This window comes from Gymnoscopelus microlampas (assembly GCF_963454915.1).
Source record: "Gymnoscopelus microlampas genome assembly, chromosome: 8".
NCBI lineage: Eukaryota > Metazoa > Chordata > Actinopteri > Myctophiformes > Myctophidae > Gymnoscopelus > Gymnoscopelus microlampas.
Genome location: NC_139945.1, coordinates 55,385,429 through 55,404,099, shown reverse-complemented (window position 1 = coordinate 55,404,099; position 18,671 = coordinate 55,385,429). Strand labels below are relative to the sequence as shown.

General features: G+C 41.8%; 1 protein-coding gene across 1 annotated transcript; it reads left to right on the top strand.

The window, feature by feature from the left end:
* Positions 1-528: 528 nt before the first annotated feature.
* Positions 529-18,301, top strand: LOC311050823 (CD9 antigen-like). The gene is made up of 8 exons (XM_084064989.1): positions 529-658; positions 1,739-1,835; positions 2,074-2,171; positions 5,806-5,880; positions 6,314-6,418; positions 11,315-11,380; positions 12,523-12,606; positions 18,220-18,301. The coding sequence occupies exons 1-8, from the start codon at positions 590-592 to the stop codon at positions 18,274-18,276; spliced, it is 651 nt and encodes a 216-aa protein (XP_083921115.1). The 5' UTR covers positions 529-589; the 3' UTR covers positions 18,277-18,301.
* The last annotated feature ends 370 nt before the right edge of the window (positions 18,302-18,671 follow it).

Below are 18,671 nucleotides of genomic sequence, written 5' to 3'. Positions count from 1 at the left end.
AATGTTAACTAGTTACTGGTTTTCAGTAACTAGCACAACACTGTCAACCAATAACTGTTATTGGTTGATATATTGATTCTTGTACCACACCTCCTCAAGTCCATTGTGCTTATTACCAAGATGTTTTACTGTAATTCTTAATAGTTAAATATTGCAATAGAATCCCAATCAATTGTAATGTAAACATTACAAATGTAATAACAAATTCTAAACAACTTCTTATCAGGTAACAACTACATATTCTTGTAACTCATGTCTTGCATTACCAATGCTGGCCAAATCAATCAACTACATGGCAGAAAACACAAGCATCACACATCCCACTACCCACTACATGCCTGACCTCGCAAAAAAAAACAAAAAACTCCCACAGACGTACAGGGACTGACCTGTTTCACACTGTCACCCGTCTACACATGACATCTTACTGTATGTCATACTTCCTTGTTTTTCTGTCTGTCTTTCTTTTTTTGCTGGTTTAGACTAAGACCGCACCCATCAAACTATAAAAGTTACAAGAAAGGAAGAGAGGTCCAATTATCTGCCTCAGACCATCAACATAAAACATATACATAAAAAATCTGTCAGAATGGCTGATCTCACCTGTGGAGAGGTGTGCTTGAAGTACCTTCTCATCATCTTTAATTTTGTCTTCTGGGTGAGTTGCAACATTTTGACATCAAGTGTGTGCTTTTGTTGTCCTTTGTTTATAAAAATGTGTCATTGGCTGTATTTCTTTCATAATTAGAACTAGCTTGTGTCAAATAGCTTATGCTGGTTGTTTCAACGTTCAAGTGTTTAGACAGACATATGTGTTGTGTTTATAGGGAACTAGAGATGGTTGCTTACCCACTCAAACGCACTTGCCTGTCGGGCAACCTGAAAGCAAGCACCACTTGCCCCGAACATTTTATTGACTTGCCACGGGCAGTCGGGCAACCATTAGTGTAAACCCCTGTATAAATGTATAAAAGTAAAGAGCGTTTAAGTCTTTAAGAGGTTATCACTTTTTTTTGGTGTGTGTTCTTTTTAACACATCTCTGAAAGCCTACAGTATATGATTTGACAATAATCAGCCATGAACGTATTACGACAACCATTATCCAACATCAGGGCCCGCAACTGCATATCTGCTGTAGATATCAATCGAAACAGCTCTGGGGAAACTCAGAGCAGCTTTTTCCTGTTTTATCTTCACATCTTTTCTAGCATGTCTGCATATACTATCAGCCTTTTGCCTAATATATGTTCTGTCGTAATTACGTCGTATTTATGTATGTCAAATGAACAAACGTTTTGGCTATCCAGCCTTCGTCAGTCATAGCCGAAAGTTTGTTCATTTGACATGTAAGAAATAATAAAAGAGGGAACTCACTCTGAGTGCGACCCAATACCTTTATAAATGTTGTTGATCCAAGAGGATATCGCAAGTCAGAGCGTGGTGGTAACAAAAACGTTTATTTAGGTTGAAGGTTTAAAAACATGTTAAACATGTTGCAGAAAAGCATGTTACCTTCATCCATTCTATGCGATATCAATACATCTTGTCATATATAACGTGTTGTAAACTTGTAGATTGCCTATGATCACTATTTGTCATACAAGTTAACATGTATGTGTGTGTGTGTGTGTGTGTGTGTGTGTGTGTGCGTGCGTGCGTGCGTGCGTGCGTGCGTGCGTGCGTGCGTGCGTGCGTGCGTGCGTGCGTGCGTGCGTACGTATGCGCGCATGCACACAGGCGGCAGGTATGGCAGTAATGGCTGTAGGACTCTGGCTGCGTTTTGACACCAGGACTGCATCTCTGTTTACAGACTCTTCAACCGTCTTCTTTACTGGTACGCTCTGCTCTCAGACTCTATTTACTTAAACTGTTTCTCAACCTGTGTGCCGTGGCCCACTGGTGTGTGTGTGTGTGTGTGTGTGTGTGTGTGTGTGTGTGTGTGTGTGTGTGTGTGTGTGTGTATATATATATATATATATATATATATATATATATATATATATATGTATGTATATATATGTATATATATGTATATATTTTTTTATATATATACGCTATTGTTTATGTTAAAGGTGTGTACATCATGGTGGCAGCAGGGTTTTTGATGATGGTTGTAGGATTCCTCGGATGCTGTGGAGCCTTAAAGGAGTCACAGTGCATGCTGGGATGGGTCAGTGGTTTATTCTCTGTATAAATGTAATAGCAAAGCACTGTTGTAAACATCCATGTTAATTTGCGCATGGCAGTCTCTGATCGTTTGTGCCTAATAAACACAATGTGTTCTACTGCTGCTGTGGTCAACCATGATGCCGTATCATTACACACACACACACACACACACACACACACACACACACACACACACACACACACACACACACACACACACACACACACACACACACACACACACACACAGAGTGGTGATATGATACTATCATATCACCACTCTGTGTGTGTGTTTGGATTTTCAAGATAAATGACGCAGTATCCCGAGTGTGTTGAACTGTACTTGCTTCTCTACAGTGTTTGTTTCATCGCCTAAAACTATGATGAAAAATGTTCATCGACTAGCTTTTTTCACCGATGAAAACTGAATAAATCTAAGTAAAAACTAAGCTACAGTATGATGACTAAAACTATGAATAACTAGAAAAAGTGCTCCTCGGAGCACAGGTCTCCGCCAGGTCAGGTAGGTTATTGTGGGCCAGCAATGTTCGGAATTAGCCAATCAGCATGGAATATGAAAAATTGGACGGAACCCTCTTGATCACTTGACTACAGAGATAATGGGTACCGATTTGCATGATGTTTGGACAACATTTGTAGGAGTAATATAAAAAAGAAAAGTGTTGCAAAAATCGGCCTCCTGGTGGCGCTATAATAGGGCAATATATTAGGGCATATTTTGTTCCTCACCGTAGTGCGAATGTGCGTGCCAAGATTCACCGCAATCGGATGCTGCGTTTATGATTTGCGGGCCACTCCTGCAAACTTTAGATGTCAATCTTAGCCAATCAGGATGGAATATGAAAAATCAAAGAGATCCTTCTTGATCACATGACAATAGAGATCATTTGCACAGAGATGTTGATCAAATCTGATGGCTTAATATTAAAAAAAAATGTTTTACATAAGTCGGCCTCCTGGTGGCGCTATAAAAGGCACATGTGAAAAATGCAGGGCAAAGGTTTTTCCTTGGCCTCTAGATAGTGTGCAAACAAATTTTTACACAGATCGGTGCAGTTATAGGTAAAAACACGAATCGGCCTGTTCTAGCGCCACCATGACGCTGATTTGAAAAATGTTAAGTTGCATTTCTTCCTCGGGCTAATGAGAATGTGCGTGCAAAATTTCACGGGAATTGCATGCTGTGTTCATGATTTAAGGCATTTTGATCAAAACGGAGTAGCCTACTCCTGCAAATGTTAAAAGACAATTTTAGCCAATCAGGATGGAATATAAAAAATCTCAAAGACCTGTTTAGTTTAATGACTATATACTTTGTACCGATTTGCAGGATTTTTGGACAAAATCTGTAGGAGTACTGTCAAAAAATGACGGCCTAATGGTGGCGCTATAACAGGCCCATGTGAAACATTTTTGCTGCGATCAAGCCAACGGTGGCAGAGATTAGCTGTTCACTAATCTGAGTTCCCAGAAGTTTTCGCCGGCTCTGCGAGGAACTTCTGGGCCAGAGCCCTGGGATTTGTGGGCGGGATGTCATTTACGCTCTGAATCTGAGCGGACACGCCTCTTACCGGTCTGGAGCTGTGCAACTCGTCTAAAAAGTCAGACGAGAGGCAAACAGCAGTACACAACAATGGCGGCCGCAATTTCTCAAGGGGAAATTGCTTCCCGTCGATCCTATGTAGATGCAACACCCACTGCATGTGGATCCCGCCCCTTTTCTTCATTGGCTGTTGATTTGAATCACAACGCAGTGGCCGCGCCCCCGCTGTCCAAACTCCGAGGCAATGCCTCCCAGACTAGCTGTTCACAGACGGACACACACACACGGACACACAGACGGACGGACGGACAGGGAGTAAAACACACTCGCGCCATGCCTTTCGGCCTGGCGGAGACAAAAATACTGACAATTTCGTCAAAAAATTAAAACTAGACTAAAAAGAGATCCAGTAGAACTAAGACAAGATATGAAAAGATATGACTAAAACTAAACAAATATTTGCTGTCAAAATCAACACCGCTTCTCCGTCATGCCAGGCACACTATAAAATATTATTCACATGGTGTATTGTAGATCTTAAAACTAGAATCAAGAATCAAGTTTTATTTGTCACAAACTTCTACAAATACAAGCAGCTAAATGTTGTTGGGACTTATTCCGTTAAATGATTGTTCACATAATATAGCCATAACAATAAGTAAGAGAATAAATACTATAACAATAATACAAAATATGTGTACAGTAAGAAACAAATATAAGATCTTATCTTGCACAGGTACGTTAGCATATCAGTATGCAGCCGTTCCAGAAGTGTGCAGGTGATATACATATAGCCTATATATCGTCTCTGTCGGGTGGAAACCTCAATTATGTCCAAAACTGTGGGGTCCGTGACTGAGAGTGTACAAATGGAACCAAATTGGAACCATAAGAATCAATTACAGTGTAGATTGGAAGTTCCAGTGCAGATTAGTTCATTGATTCAACCTCTTTAAAATTTTAAGGACCACCAGTTTGATACGCAATAGACCACGGACCCCCATTTTGTTTAGATCTTTTGATTTATCTCTGGGACCCTGAGCGCGTCACCGAGTGCCGCGCTATGAGCTTGTAGATCTGCTATTTTTGAAAAATCGTGAACATTATTTTTTTATATTTTTTTCCGAAAAACTTTTAGGATTTAGATTTGTTTTAGAAGCGGCCTCAGGTCTTAATGGGTTAAAGGACAACTTTGGTTTTTTACAACCAATGTTTATGTTTTAGATTGTAATTAAAGTAAATAAAAGATGAGTGTTAAAAATTTCAAATGTACTGCTTTCTATAGTTTTAGCAATTTTCACAATCTTTTTTACAGTGTTTTCACAGTGGGCGGGGGCATTCTGTCCGGTGGCTAAATATGTATTTTTAACACATTAACCCGGCGTTTTCTTTATTATTATTTACAGTAGCTCTTCTAGCCCCCAATAACTCACATCTGGCCATCTCAGACAGCCGGACCTTTTTTATTGTGTAAAAAAGGCATATTTAGCCACCGGACAGAATGCCCCCGCCCACTGTAAAAAATATCGCAAAAAATGCTAAAACTATAGAAAGCAGTAAATGAAAAAAAAATTACACTAATCATTTATTTACTTTAATTACAAGCTAAAATATAAACCTTGGTTGTAAAAAAACAAAGTTGTCCTTTAAAGCAGCACCATGTAACTTTCCTCTTCTACACCTGATTTGAACTCGGTTTCCTGCGCAATGCTGACATGTTTTACCATTGAGCTAATAGATCCTGCCTGCTTGCTCAGGGGATACATTTGAATCTTGACGATCAGGTCAAAATTCATGTCAGATCCTAGGTGAGCCATGACCTTTGACATGATCTAAATGTCTCAATAGAAGAGCAGGGAGACACCCCTTAACCTCCCCAATTGTATTTATATTATCTTAAAAGTTACATAGTGAGGCTTTAACTCTGAGAGTGTGCATGTGTATATTTGAACCCGCTCAGAGTTACAGACCCTGTAAGGGGTCCATTTGGACCCCTGGTGATCATTGAGAACCAGCGGTTTAGTTTAGAAGATAATGGACCTACTTTGTTTTCCTCTCTACTACGTGACAGTTCTTCTCCTTCCTGATTGTCATCTGTGTTGGAGAGGTGGCTGTTGGGATATGGGGTTTCTCCAACGGCGCCAAGGTACAGAACACGCACGCACGCACCTTTTCTATTTAATAATCAGTACAGTCAATATTTGTCTCTGGGTACAGTAGCTAAGAGTCTCAGCTGAAAACAGTCCGTTTAACTGACTGTCCATCGTACGGCCTACTAATCATAGTGTGTGCACTATCCGCACCGAGTGATCTCAGTACATAGGTATTGAGACCTTAGGTTTTGTTTTTTTTACTATATATGTCATTTTCAATACTTTCACTTCTACTCATCTACATCTCAGAGGCAAATATTCAACTCTTTTCTCCATGACAATTATTTGAAAATGCAAGTTACCAGTTACTTAGTAGATTTGAATTATTGTCTGTCTCTCTCCCCTCTCTCTCTCTCTCTCCTCTCTCTCTCTCTCTCTCTCTCTCTCTCTCTCTCTCTCTCTCGCTCTCTCTCTCTCTCTCTCTAGGTGGTGAAAGAAGCAACAGAGTTCTATATGCAGACATACAACGAATACCAAAAGAAAAACCAAACGAGCGGACTAAAGGAGATCCTCCGCTCCATCCACTTTGGAGTGAGTACACACACGCACGCACGCACGCACACACGCACGCACGCACGCACGCACCCACGCACCCACGCACACACACACACACACACACACACACACACACACACACAGGTTTGTATTACTATATCCTACTTGTGCAGGACACCAACATTTTAGGACAGTGATTTTATGCATTATTTTTGTTGCCAGACCCAAGGGGTCTGGCTTACATGAGGCTCTGTACCTGTTTTCTTCATACATGGGCATGCCCCCTTTGTCCTTAGGTCCCAGCCAGAAAAGTCTGTCCCCCTTTCGTCCATGCATGGGCATGTTTTGTACCTGTTTTCTCCATACATGGGCAGAAAACATGGCCCCGTCCGTTTGTCCTTAGGTCCCAGCCAGAAAAGTCTGTCCCCCTTTCGTCCATACATGGGCATGTTTTGTACCCGTTTTCTCCATACATGGGCAAAAAACATGGCCCCGTCCGTTTGTCCTTAGGTCCCAGCCAGAAAAGTCTGTCCCCCTTTCGTCCATAATGCCCTGCCAAGGTAAAGAGCAGTAACTACGTTTTTGGACACGCCAACTTATTTGTGTATCCCAAAGGTCAAATTAGCCTTTGTGATTTTGGGGGATAAACAATTACCTCAAGAACAGATGCAAAATTAGTGTAATATCACTTATATGCCGATATCTCATTTGGCTGACCAGTTGAATCACTTTTAAACCCATTTTTCAGTGATTTTTGTTTCGTAGTTACTGCTCTTTACCTTGGCAAAAAAACAGGTTTTGTCCCCTTTGCCCTTAGGCCCAGCCATAAAAGTTCCTCTTTTCCTCTGCACACACTCTGCACACACGTCAAGCGAAGTCTGGCCATTCAGATTAAGCTCAGGCACTGGCATGAGTAAATAGGCATAGGGGACTATTCATGACATCACTATTATGTCACAAGTACAAAGACAGATGCTATATATATTGTAAGACACAAAGCTTACAATTAGATCAATGACTAACCTTCAATTTAAAATATCCAGAAATATTGATTTCTGACACTAGAAATATGACACTAGAAATATACTAGTGTCAGTATTGTTAATAGTTTTAACATTTCTTTTTTCGTCCATACATGGGCATAGACACATGGGCATCTGCCGGGTCTGGCAGAACCAGGTCTCCTGGTCTTGTTTACTAATTGACCCTTTGTTAAGTCCCGCCCGTGGTCCGGCCCCTCTTCACACCCATTGATTGCTGTTTCTTGGTTGGACAAAAATCCTTTCTCTCCATCCACTATGATTGAAATTACTGGGTTTTCATTTAATTGTGGGATCGCTTTAATGTTATCTTCACTAGTTCTGGGATCGCTTTAGCTAATAACGGGCGCTATTATTCCGCCCGTTTTTGGATTGGTCAAGCTTCACGTGACATCACAATGTGTAATATAAATAGGTAAGACAGAATTAATCAGGAACAGACTTTCTGGAGTAATATTATCAACATTCTTAGCGATCCCACACTGTTTCTTCAGGAACAGTACTTTCTAGTTATTATTATTATTCCGCCCGTCTTTTGATTGGTCAAGCTTCACGTGACATTCACGTGACATCACATGTAATATAAATAGGTAAGACAGAATTAATCAGGAACAGTACTTTCTAGTGTGATACTATCAACATTCTTAGCGATCCACACTGTTTCTTCAGGAACAGTACTTTCTAGTTATTATTGTCTCCGCCAGAGGTGGAGAGTATGTTTTCGTCTCCGTCCTTCCGTGTGTCCGTCCGTCTCAGCCAAGCTAACATTGGTCAAGCTTCACATGACACGTACCGTGATTGGCTGACTCTTTGCTTTGATTGGCTAGCGAGACGCATGATGAAATAAAAACCTATAAATAGGTGACGCACTTCAAAAAATCATTTTTATTTTTTGAAGTGAGCTTCCATCAGCCAAGCTAACATTGGTCAAGTGACACGTGACAATATGTAATATAAATAGGTAAGACAGGATTAATCAGGAACAGTACTGGCGGAGACCTGTAGGAGCACATTTTCTAGTTATTGTGGGATCGCTAAAGCGATCACACTAATGTTATCTTCACTATTTATTATTCTATACCATACTTCCCCCCATTTTTTGGCCCCTCTAGTCCTTCATACTTTTTCTTTCAGCTACAACTTTCGGCCTACTTAGGACATATCGGCTACCTTTTGAATTTGTGAAATAATTTGTACTTTTACAGATATTTCACTTTTTACTGCTAAAAAAATCCCATTCATTTCAATGGGGAAATTCATACTTTTAGCTAGAAACTCCGTTCCAACTCTATAATGTTCAACCTACTTAGGACATATTGGCTACACTTTGAATTTTTTTGAAATAATTTGTACTTTCAGAGATATTTCACTTTTTACTGCTAAAGAAATCCCATTCATTTCAATGGGGAAATCCTATTTAGCTACAGTGGAGCCTAGCAACTGCTTATTAGACCCTAGCAACACCATATTAGACCATAGCAACCACCTATCATACCCGAGCAACCACCGATTAGACCCTAGCAACCACCGTTTTACCCTAGCAACCACCTGTTTTACCATAGTAACCGCATATTAGACCATATAGACTGCATATTAGACCTTAGCAACCCCCTATTGGACCCTAGCAACCACCTGTTTTATCCTAGCAACCACCTGTTTACCCTAGCAACCACCAATTAGACCCTAGCAACCACCTATTAGAAGCTAGCAACCGGCTATCAGACCCTAGCAACCACAGTTTTACCCTAGAAAACTACATTTTACACTATTCAACACCGACAAACCTTTAGAACCGTACACCTTTAAAACCTTTAGAACCTTTCAAACCTTTTGAACCTTTAGAACCTTTCAAACCTTTCAAACCTTTCAAACCTTTCAGACCTTTCAGACCTTTCAAACCTTTCAACCTTTCAAACCTTTAGAACCTTTCAAACCTTTAGAACCTCTTAAACCTTTAGAACCTTTCAAACCTTTAGAACCTTTAGAATCTTTCAAACCTTTAGAACCTTTCAAACCTTTAGAACCTTTAGAACTTTAGAACTTTTCAAACCTTTCAAACCTTTAGAACCTTTCAAACTTTTAGAGCTTTAAACCTTTCAAACACTACTAACAATATCAATACTCAATACCAGCAACATTCTTAGCGATCCCACACTGTTTCTTCAGGAACAGTACTTTCTAGTTATTGTTATTATTATGTATTGTTTTAACTTTTTTTGGTATGATTAATATAAATATAAACATCTTGTTGTACTCCAACTGAATGATTCTCTCTAATCTCTAACTGATGTTTTTATTATTATGGGACAAAAAACCTGTATCCGCCCGGTCTCGAACCGGGGACCTTTAGCGTGTTGGGCAAACGTGATAACCACTACACTACGGAAACTGAGCTGCTTCATAGTGGTGAAATGTGGTATTAAAACCCTAATTACCCCCAACATAACGTTCTTTTCAGTAGGCCCATGTTATTTCTAAATATTGAACAGCCAAAAACAACAGAAAAACAATCAAATCCAGTCATTGAAAGCATGTTAATTAAGTACATAATAATAATAATAATAATGTAAACGTAATGTGACCAATAAAACCCTTTTGAGTCTTGATTTGGCTCCAAAGTAGGCCTACTAGATGATCTCAAACTGCATGAAACCAGCCTGTGACTTTTCTTATTATTTTTCTTGACCAGCCTGTGACATCAGTCATGTACTTGACGTCAGTCACGTATGACGTATCTATCTATGACACATGACTCCAAATTTGGGCAAGCCTGATCAGAGCCCCTTTGTCTTATATCCCAGTGGTTCTCAACCAAAGAAAACCCCCAAATAATAATATTTGAACTGGGGACGCCCCAAAATAATCATATTTGAACTGGGGACCTGGTACTATTCCTGAATTAATCAGGAATAGTATTTTCTAGTCACTAGAAAATACTATTCCTGATTAATTCAGGAATAGTACCAGTATCACACTAGAATGGATGTCCCAGTATCACACTAGAATCTAGTGTGATACAATCAACATTCTTAGCGATCCCACACTGTTTCTTCAGGAACAGTACTTTCTAGTTATTAGTATTATTCCGCCCGTTTTCGGATTGGTCAAGCTTCACGTTACATCACAATATGTAATATAAATAGGTAAGACAGAATTAATCAGGAACAGTACTTTCTAGTGTACATTCTTAGCGATCCCACACTGTTTCTTCAGGAACAGTACTTTCTAGTTTGTATTGATATTCAGTGTATTCTATTCTTACTTTAAAATTGGTCTCAGTAAAAAGGAACATCTCAGGTGCAGTAGTTCTATAGTGACTGGGCATAAATGATGTTTGAAAATGTTTACATAAAAAACCATAAGGTGGAACCAGGGTAGAACAGGGCAGCAAGAGCCTGCTGTTTAGTCAATCAGAAGGCTGACAATTGTAAGATTAACTCTAGAAATCAGTTTTAACACAAAAACAAGCATTTCTCTTGTCGTCACAATGTCTAATTCTACTATACCTGTGAGAATATTTGGTTAGCATAGCTGTATAATAATACAAGCACACACACACACACACACACACACACACACACACACACACACACACACACACACACACACACACACACACACACACACACACACACACACACACACATACACACGGCTACATTCAAAACATTTACAAACTTGTATTAAATTTGCTACATTATAGTTTAGTATGCTGGGTGTGATGTTTCAAAATGTGGCTTTTGAAACGTTTGGTTTTTGAAACCCACTTCCTGAATGGTTTGGGTTGATAGTAACATGAGCTGACATTGGCTTAGACAGAGCCCTCTAATGTAACTGTTAGTGAGTATACAAAAGGGAGAAATGACATCAGTTGTCCTTGTCTCCTCGGTAGATGAACTGCTGCGGTCCTAAAGGGTCTGAGAGTGAGGTGAAAGAGATCTGCCCCGACGTCACCAAGGTAACACATTTACAGACAGACCATATTATATATAACACTATTTTATATACATACATACATACACATACATCACCCCCCTGCCTCGATTGTGCCTCTAGTCGCTGTTATGTTGAAACTTGTGTCCTCAAAGGAGACGTTGGCTTTCACGTGGGAGACTGGGGTTCGAATCCCGGGCGTTAAAAGTGTGCATAGTTAAAGGAACACTTTAATCCATTTAATAGACCAATTATTTGTTTACTAACATTGAGCCTGGACGCACAGGTGATTGTTTCACGCAATCAATTCCCAACCTGTTTCGGGGTGCACTGGTTTCAGCACACCCCAACCCCCTCTTGTGTGTGTTGGCTAGTGAGACGCGTCCTAACGAGACCTGATATAATGGGTTTCGTTGCGCGCATACTGGCTGCACGCAGCCAGTATGACGTCGTCTGTTAAGGGGTCTATACTTTATCTTCATATAATTTAGCCTGGTAAACCATCCCGGTCGTGTTAATTCACATTATCATGTGCTGTCTGGCCCCAAGCGCTGGGTGAGCGTTTCACAGAAACCAAAAAGTGGAAGAGCATCTCCGGGCCCTGTGATTGACAGACAGCAGACGCTGATTGGCTCTTCCACATTTGGTTTCGGCAAAACGCCCACCCAGTGCTTGGGGCCAGACCGGTCTGCAGAAGACACATGATAATGTGAATTTGCGTGACCGGGACAGTTTACCAGGCTACATAGTTCCATAGTTACGCAGATGACACGCAGTTCTACATCCCCTTAAAACCTGGTGTTGCAAGAAACATACCCATGTCTCTCAGACATCAATAAATGGATGTCCCAGAAATCCAAATGCTGTTTTATGTTTTCTTTTTTTTTTTTCTATTTCTATTTTTCTCTCACTGATGTTTACGTTTTTTTAACATGTATGTAAAGTACTTTGTAACTATGTTTGGAAAAGCGCTATACAAATAAAATATATTCATTCATTCATTCATATAATCGGTCCTCACATGTAAAAGAAAGCTGTTTTTTTCCTACACAAAACCAAGTGTAAATTGTTTGTCTGATGAAGTATGAGTTGGAGAGAGAGTGAGTGAGTGAGTGAGTGAGTGAGTGAGTGAGTGAGTGAGTGCTAACCTATCCTGTGTCCTTATAGAGCTGCACTGAAGCATTTGAAGAATTCTTCAGCAGCAAGCTGTACATCATCGGAGGAGTGGGCTTCTGTGTAGGCATCATGATGGTAGGTGTGCTCTCATACACACCGGAAAATAGAAAAAAAAAGGTGCCAACTGGAACTGAAACTGCTTCTTCAGACTGATGCCATAGAATGAAAAATGTTGTTGGTTCCAGTTCCAGAAAGAACCTTTCACACCAAAGTTCTTTAAATAATCATTCATTTGGTTCTTTAAAGAACCCTTAAGCACATAAACCCTATACTTAATCGACCGGTATCTGCCAGAGAGTCTATACTTGGTCCACTCCTTTTTTCCCCCTCTACACCAAGTATCTTCGTAGAAAACAGCCGATGTACAAGCTCACAAAGTGCCACGATGCGACTTGTTGTGAGCTTGTCCATTGGATATTACCGCAAATTTGGCACGAGTACGGCCTTAATAAAAAGAGAAAATGGAGATACAAGTCAAGTTGAAATATGGAGATACAAGGTTTCTTCCCGACAGCAACAATATACTGTCTGTCCCAAACAGCTGGTGGTGGGGGATCTTTTAATGACGGTTTAGATATTATGTCAGCAAAAAATAAACATATTTTAGCAACATGTATTTGCATTGATGCTACAATGCAACAATTGAACCTACTAGCTTTTGCTTCTTTACTTTTTTTTTTGTACATACTGTTATTCTTTATTTTATTTATAGTTAAAAATTTTGATTTTTAACTGTTTGGTTGCTACTATATGTGTCCATGAAATGAAAAAAAAAAGGACCCTAAAGGAAACAAGTCCGCAAGGACTTTTTTGGACGGACCTTTTAGACAAAAGTATTATTAATGTAATTGTTATTACATTAATAATATCATTAATGTAATTGTGTAATTGTGATGTATCAGCAAATATAAATGCAGCATACTGGGGGAAAAGTGTTGTTGTCGTTTGTTTCAGCTGTAAGATACTTATTATAATGTCTGTGAGAACCAAATAACCAGGCAGTGGTAAGGTAAGTTTGTCTTTACTGTTCAACTAGTAACGTTACAGATGGGAGCTCCATTCTACTGCATACAGGCAGCACACTCAAAGTAGGCACTCCCCCCCAGCCCAGCACTTAAAGGAACAGAGACTACTTACACAAATAGCCAACAACAATAACTGTGTGTAGTTAATACACAACACCCCTTTACCCCAGTTAGACCCCAATAAACAAATGTCAAAAAACAGTAACTGTGTTAGTAAATGCACAATACCCCTTTCCCACAGTTAGACCCCAACAGTCAGTACTCAAAACGTTTAGGACGGATCTTAGCTCGTTTAGGGCGCTGTGGCACTGACACTACTGGGGTACTGCCAACAGTTCCTGGTGGAGGCTCTGCAGTTGATGCTGAAGCTTCCATAGGCAACTCCTCCCCTCGACTGTCTGTCTCTGGATGTTGACATGGTCCATCCTCTTCACCCTCCAGAGCTTGTTGAGGGCCGTCTGGGACGGCTGCTTCAGGCTTTCTCGGTGTGCGTCCACGCAGCTGATCCACATGCCGTTTGTGTCTTTGTCCATCTGGAGTCTGGACAGTGTATGACAATGGCCCTGTGACCTGCTCCACCACTGCTGACATCCATTTATCTCCTCCTGTGTAGCTCCGGGCAAACACAGTGTCTTTTTGATGAAAAAGGCGCACTGTGCCCTGGCGCTTCTCAGCCAGCTCCTCTTGCTTTGTGCGCATCTCATTGTGAAAATCTGGATGTAGATGATCCAGTGCAATAGTCAGCCTCCGACCCATCAGCATCTCTGCAGGACTTTTCCCGGTTGCTGAGTTTGGCGTTGTGTGCTGTGCCAACAGGAACCTGGCAAGGCGTGTCTGCCAGTCCCCGGTCACCAGCCTTTGTAGTGCGTCTTTTGTAGTCTGCACCATCCTCTCAGCCTGCCCATTTGATGAGGGATGATATGGTGCCATCGTGACATGGCGAATGCCATTTCTGCTTGCAAATGCCTTGAACTCACTTGAAGTGAACGCTGCGCCATTGTCCGACGCCAGAATTTCAGGGACCCCGTGAGTCGCGAACAACAGTCGTAATGTGTTGATCACTGCACTGGATGACATAGAGGTCATAAGCGACACTTCCAGCCACTTAGAATGAGAGTCCACAACTATCAGAAAAACCTTTCCTTGAAATGGCCCTGCAAAGTCAATATGGAGCCTTGACCATTTCCTTGTAGTCCATTCCCACGGGTGAAGAGGGGCTTTGGGTGGACTATGTCTCGTTTTTTGGCATGTCTCACAGGTTCTGACCACCTCCTCTATCTCCATATCCATCCCAGGCCACCAGACATAACTTCTTGCTAAGGCCTTCATGTGCACAATTCCAGGATGTGCATCATGTAACATTTTCAGTACTTCCGCTTTTGCTGCCCCAGGAATCACTACACGACTCCCCCAAAGGACACAGTTCTTGTGTGCTGACAGTTCATGTTGTCTCTGAACAAAAGGCTTAAAGTGCTCCTCCACTACTTCAGAGGGCCATCCATGCAGTAGCCAGTGGAGCACACGTGACAAAATAGGATCCTTCAGGGTGAGATTCCCAATCCGCTGGGCCTGTATCGGGCCCTCAGGCACCTCTTCTAGTAGCAACACCTCCAGGGGTGGTGGTGTTTCAGCCACTGGATGAGTTAGGGGCAAGCGGCTCAGTGCATCTGCATTAGCTAGCATTTTCCCAGGTCTGTAGTGGAGTTCATAACTATAAGCCCCCAACATCAGGCTCCATCTTAGCATACGTGGAGAAATCATCTGGGGCATGGGCTTAGAGTGATGCAGCAATCCCAGCAACGGTTTGTGGTCAGTGTAAACAGCAAATCTCCTTCCCAACAAGTATTGGTTGAACTTTTTCACTCCGAATACAATGGCCAGGGCTTCTTTGTCAATTTGGGCATAGTTACGCTCTGTTGATGTGAGTGTTCTTGAGGCAAAACAGACAGGTGCTTCTCTACCATCAGAGTCTACATGACTCAGTAAAGCCCCCAGGCCATAGGGTGAGGCATCACACACTAAAACCAATGGCTTGTTCTCATCATAGTGCACCAACACAGCTTCATCCAGCAGCAGCCCCTTAGCCTCGTTATAAGCTCTGTCATGAATGGCAGTCCACTGCCATGCTGCATTGTGATCAAGAAGCCTGTGTAGTGGCTCTAAGATTGTAGCCTTGTTGTTTAGGAAACAACTGTAGAAATTCAATAGCCCCAAGAATGCCTGAAGTTCCACTTTTGACTTTGGGGTAGGGGCGTTTCTGATAGCTTCTACCTTTTCTGCGGTTGGGTGCACCCCATCTTTATCCACCCTGAACCCCAAAAACTGCACTTCACTTGCAGCAAACACACATTTCTCTCTCTGAAGGCGCAGTTTCATTTCAGACAATCTGCACAGCACTTCCCGTAATCGTGTGTCATGGTCTTCCTGAGACTTGCCAGCTATCAGGATATCATCTAAGTACGGCTGTACTCCAGGAATGCCTGCCAGCAGAGTGTCCATGAACCTTTGAAAAATGGAAACAGCAGTTGACACTCCAAACTGCAACCTTGTAGGACGGAAAAGTCCCCTGTGAGTATTGAGTGTTAGCAGCTCTGCTGATTCTTCATCCAGTACCAGTTGTTGGTATGCTTGTTTGAGATCTAAAGTGGTAAACACAGTCCCCCCTGCCAGTGTTGAAAACACCTCTGACACAGTAGGCAAAGGATACACATCGGGTGCGACAGCTGTGTTCACAGTGCCTTTGTAATCTCCGCAGATTCGAATGGTTCCATCTTTTTTTGAAATGGGCACAATGGGGGTGGCCCACTTGGAGCTCTTCACAGGAATGAGGACTCCTTGGTCCACCAGCTTATCCAAGGCCTCATCCACCCTTTTACGCAAAGCAAAAGGCACAGGTCGCGATTTGAAAAATTTGGGGGAAACATCAGGGTCCACTTCAATGGAAACGAGTGGCCCGCGGCAGGCCTCTAATTCCCCAAACACCTCTTCATAATGTTCTACCCAAGGCAGGCTGTCCCGCACTCTATGTACCCCACACATTTGAATACCTAGGGCATTGAACCAATTCCTGCCCAACAGACTGACGCCCTGCCCCTCCACCACAAACAGTGGGAGTGTTTTTTTGAATGCCAAATATTCAACACTCACAAAGATTTTGCCCAGCACCTGGAGCCTGGCCTGGGACCACTGACGTAGCACATTGTTGACCCGGTGGATTTTTGGAGGCTCCTCTGGCCAGAGCTTATTGTAAGTTTCCTGACTTATCAGTGACTTCCCCGATCCTGAATCAACTTCCATGCACAATGGAGCCTTGTTCAACAGTACCTTGGCCATGAAAGGCTCTTGATCTTCAGACAGTGGTCCAGTCTGCATGCAGTTCACCATGTATTCATCATTGTCCTCTAGTGACATGGCATGTGTGTGCTGTTCTAGAATAGTGTTTGCAGCAGCCCCCTGTTGACTTTTCTTCATGCAGACGCGAGCGATATGGCCTTTTTTCTTGCAGTAGTGGCAAACAGCTGAGATGAACTTGCATGTGGCAGGAATATGCAGACCACCACAACGGAAACATTTCCTCTCTGTGTCCGCTTCGACCTTCCTCTCTTTACCTGCTGTGTGACTTGTCTTGTGTACCTCCTCGAGGCCCTGTGGTAGTGCTGACTCTGTGCGCAACGCGCGTGCATTCTTCAAAGCAGTCTCTGCCACTAAAGCTTTCTGCTCAGCCATTTGAAACGTCAAGTCCTTTTCTGCTAACAGCTGCCGCTGTAAGGACTCATCTATCACCCCACAAACAATACGATCACGGAGCATATTTGTCAGTTGATCTCCAAATTTACAGTGCACAGATAATTTTCTCAGCTCTCCAATATAAGCGGTTATTGACTGTCCAGGCTTCTGCTTACAGTTGTGGAAATGAAAGCGCTGCACAATCTCAGAAGGTGTTGGACTAAAATGTTCATTCAGGGTTTTCAGCAGGTCAGCATAGGCCACTTCTTTAGGCTTGAGAGGGGCCACCAATGAGCGCAAAGTGGAATATGTAGCAGCCCCACAAACACTGAGCAATATTGAACGTTTTTTTTCCTCCCCATCAATGTCATTTGCATCAAAAAAACATTCCAGTCTCTCTGCATACTCCTCCCATGAGTTGTTATTATCACCTGAGAATTCTTCAATGCGTCCCAAGGAAGCCATTGTCTTTGTGCTTTGCTCCAGAAAGATCCAAACTTCAAAGTCTTGATACTTTGTTCTCACTCTTCAAATGCCTTGTGCACCCCCAGCAGATCCTCTTCTGTTGTGATGCTAGTTAGCCTAGTTAGCCTTCATGCAAGTTGTCTGACTTGCTCATTGCAAAACAAAACAAAAAAACAGCGGGCTCATTCTTCTGTCAGTACAAAAAATATCCGCCTCGTCGCCAGTATAATGTCTGTGAGAACCAAATAACCAGGCAGTGGTAAGGTAAGTTTGTCTTTACTGTTCAACTAGTAACGTTACAGATGGGAGCTCCATTCTACTGCATACAGGCAGCACACTCAAAGTAGGCACTCCCCCCCAGCCCAGCACTTAAAGGAACAGAGACTACTTACACAAATAGCCAACAACAATAACTGTGTGTAGTTAATACACAACACTTATGTCCACCTTTCTTTGTTCTCTCTTTCCACAGATATTTGGAATGGTCTTCAGTATGCGCCTCTGTTGTGCTATCCTGAAGGATGATTAAGCACGCACGCACGCACGCACGCACGTAAAAAAAATCCTGCAGTAGATCTACATTAAAGGTCCGCACAGTACATTAAAAGTCAGCACCCAGCTCCAATCGGTAATGTTAAAAACCTCTAATCAAGTCAAATACATTGGTGTAGTTATGGACTTAAATTAATCAGCCACATTAACACAATCACAAAGTCAGCCTACAATCACCTAACAAAATATATAGCATGGGTTAAAGGACTCATGTGTTAGCAGGATCTAGAAAAACCTGTCCATACATTCATCTTCAGTAATACTTGACTACTGTAATAGGGCATACTGTAGCAGTGTCGGCCATTTTCTGGTTCCACTTCAAAATACTCAATGCATTTTTCCTATTGACATTTCCAAAAATATTTATATCAA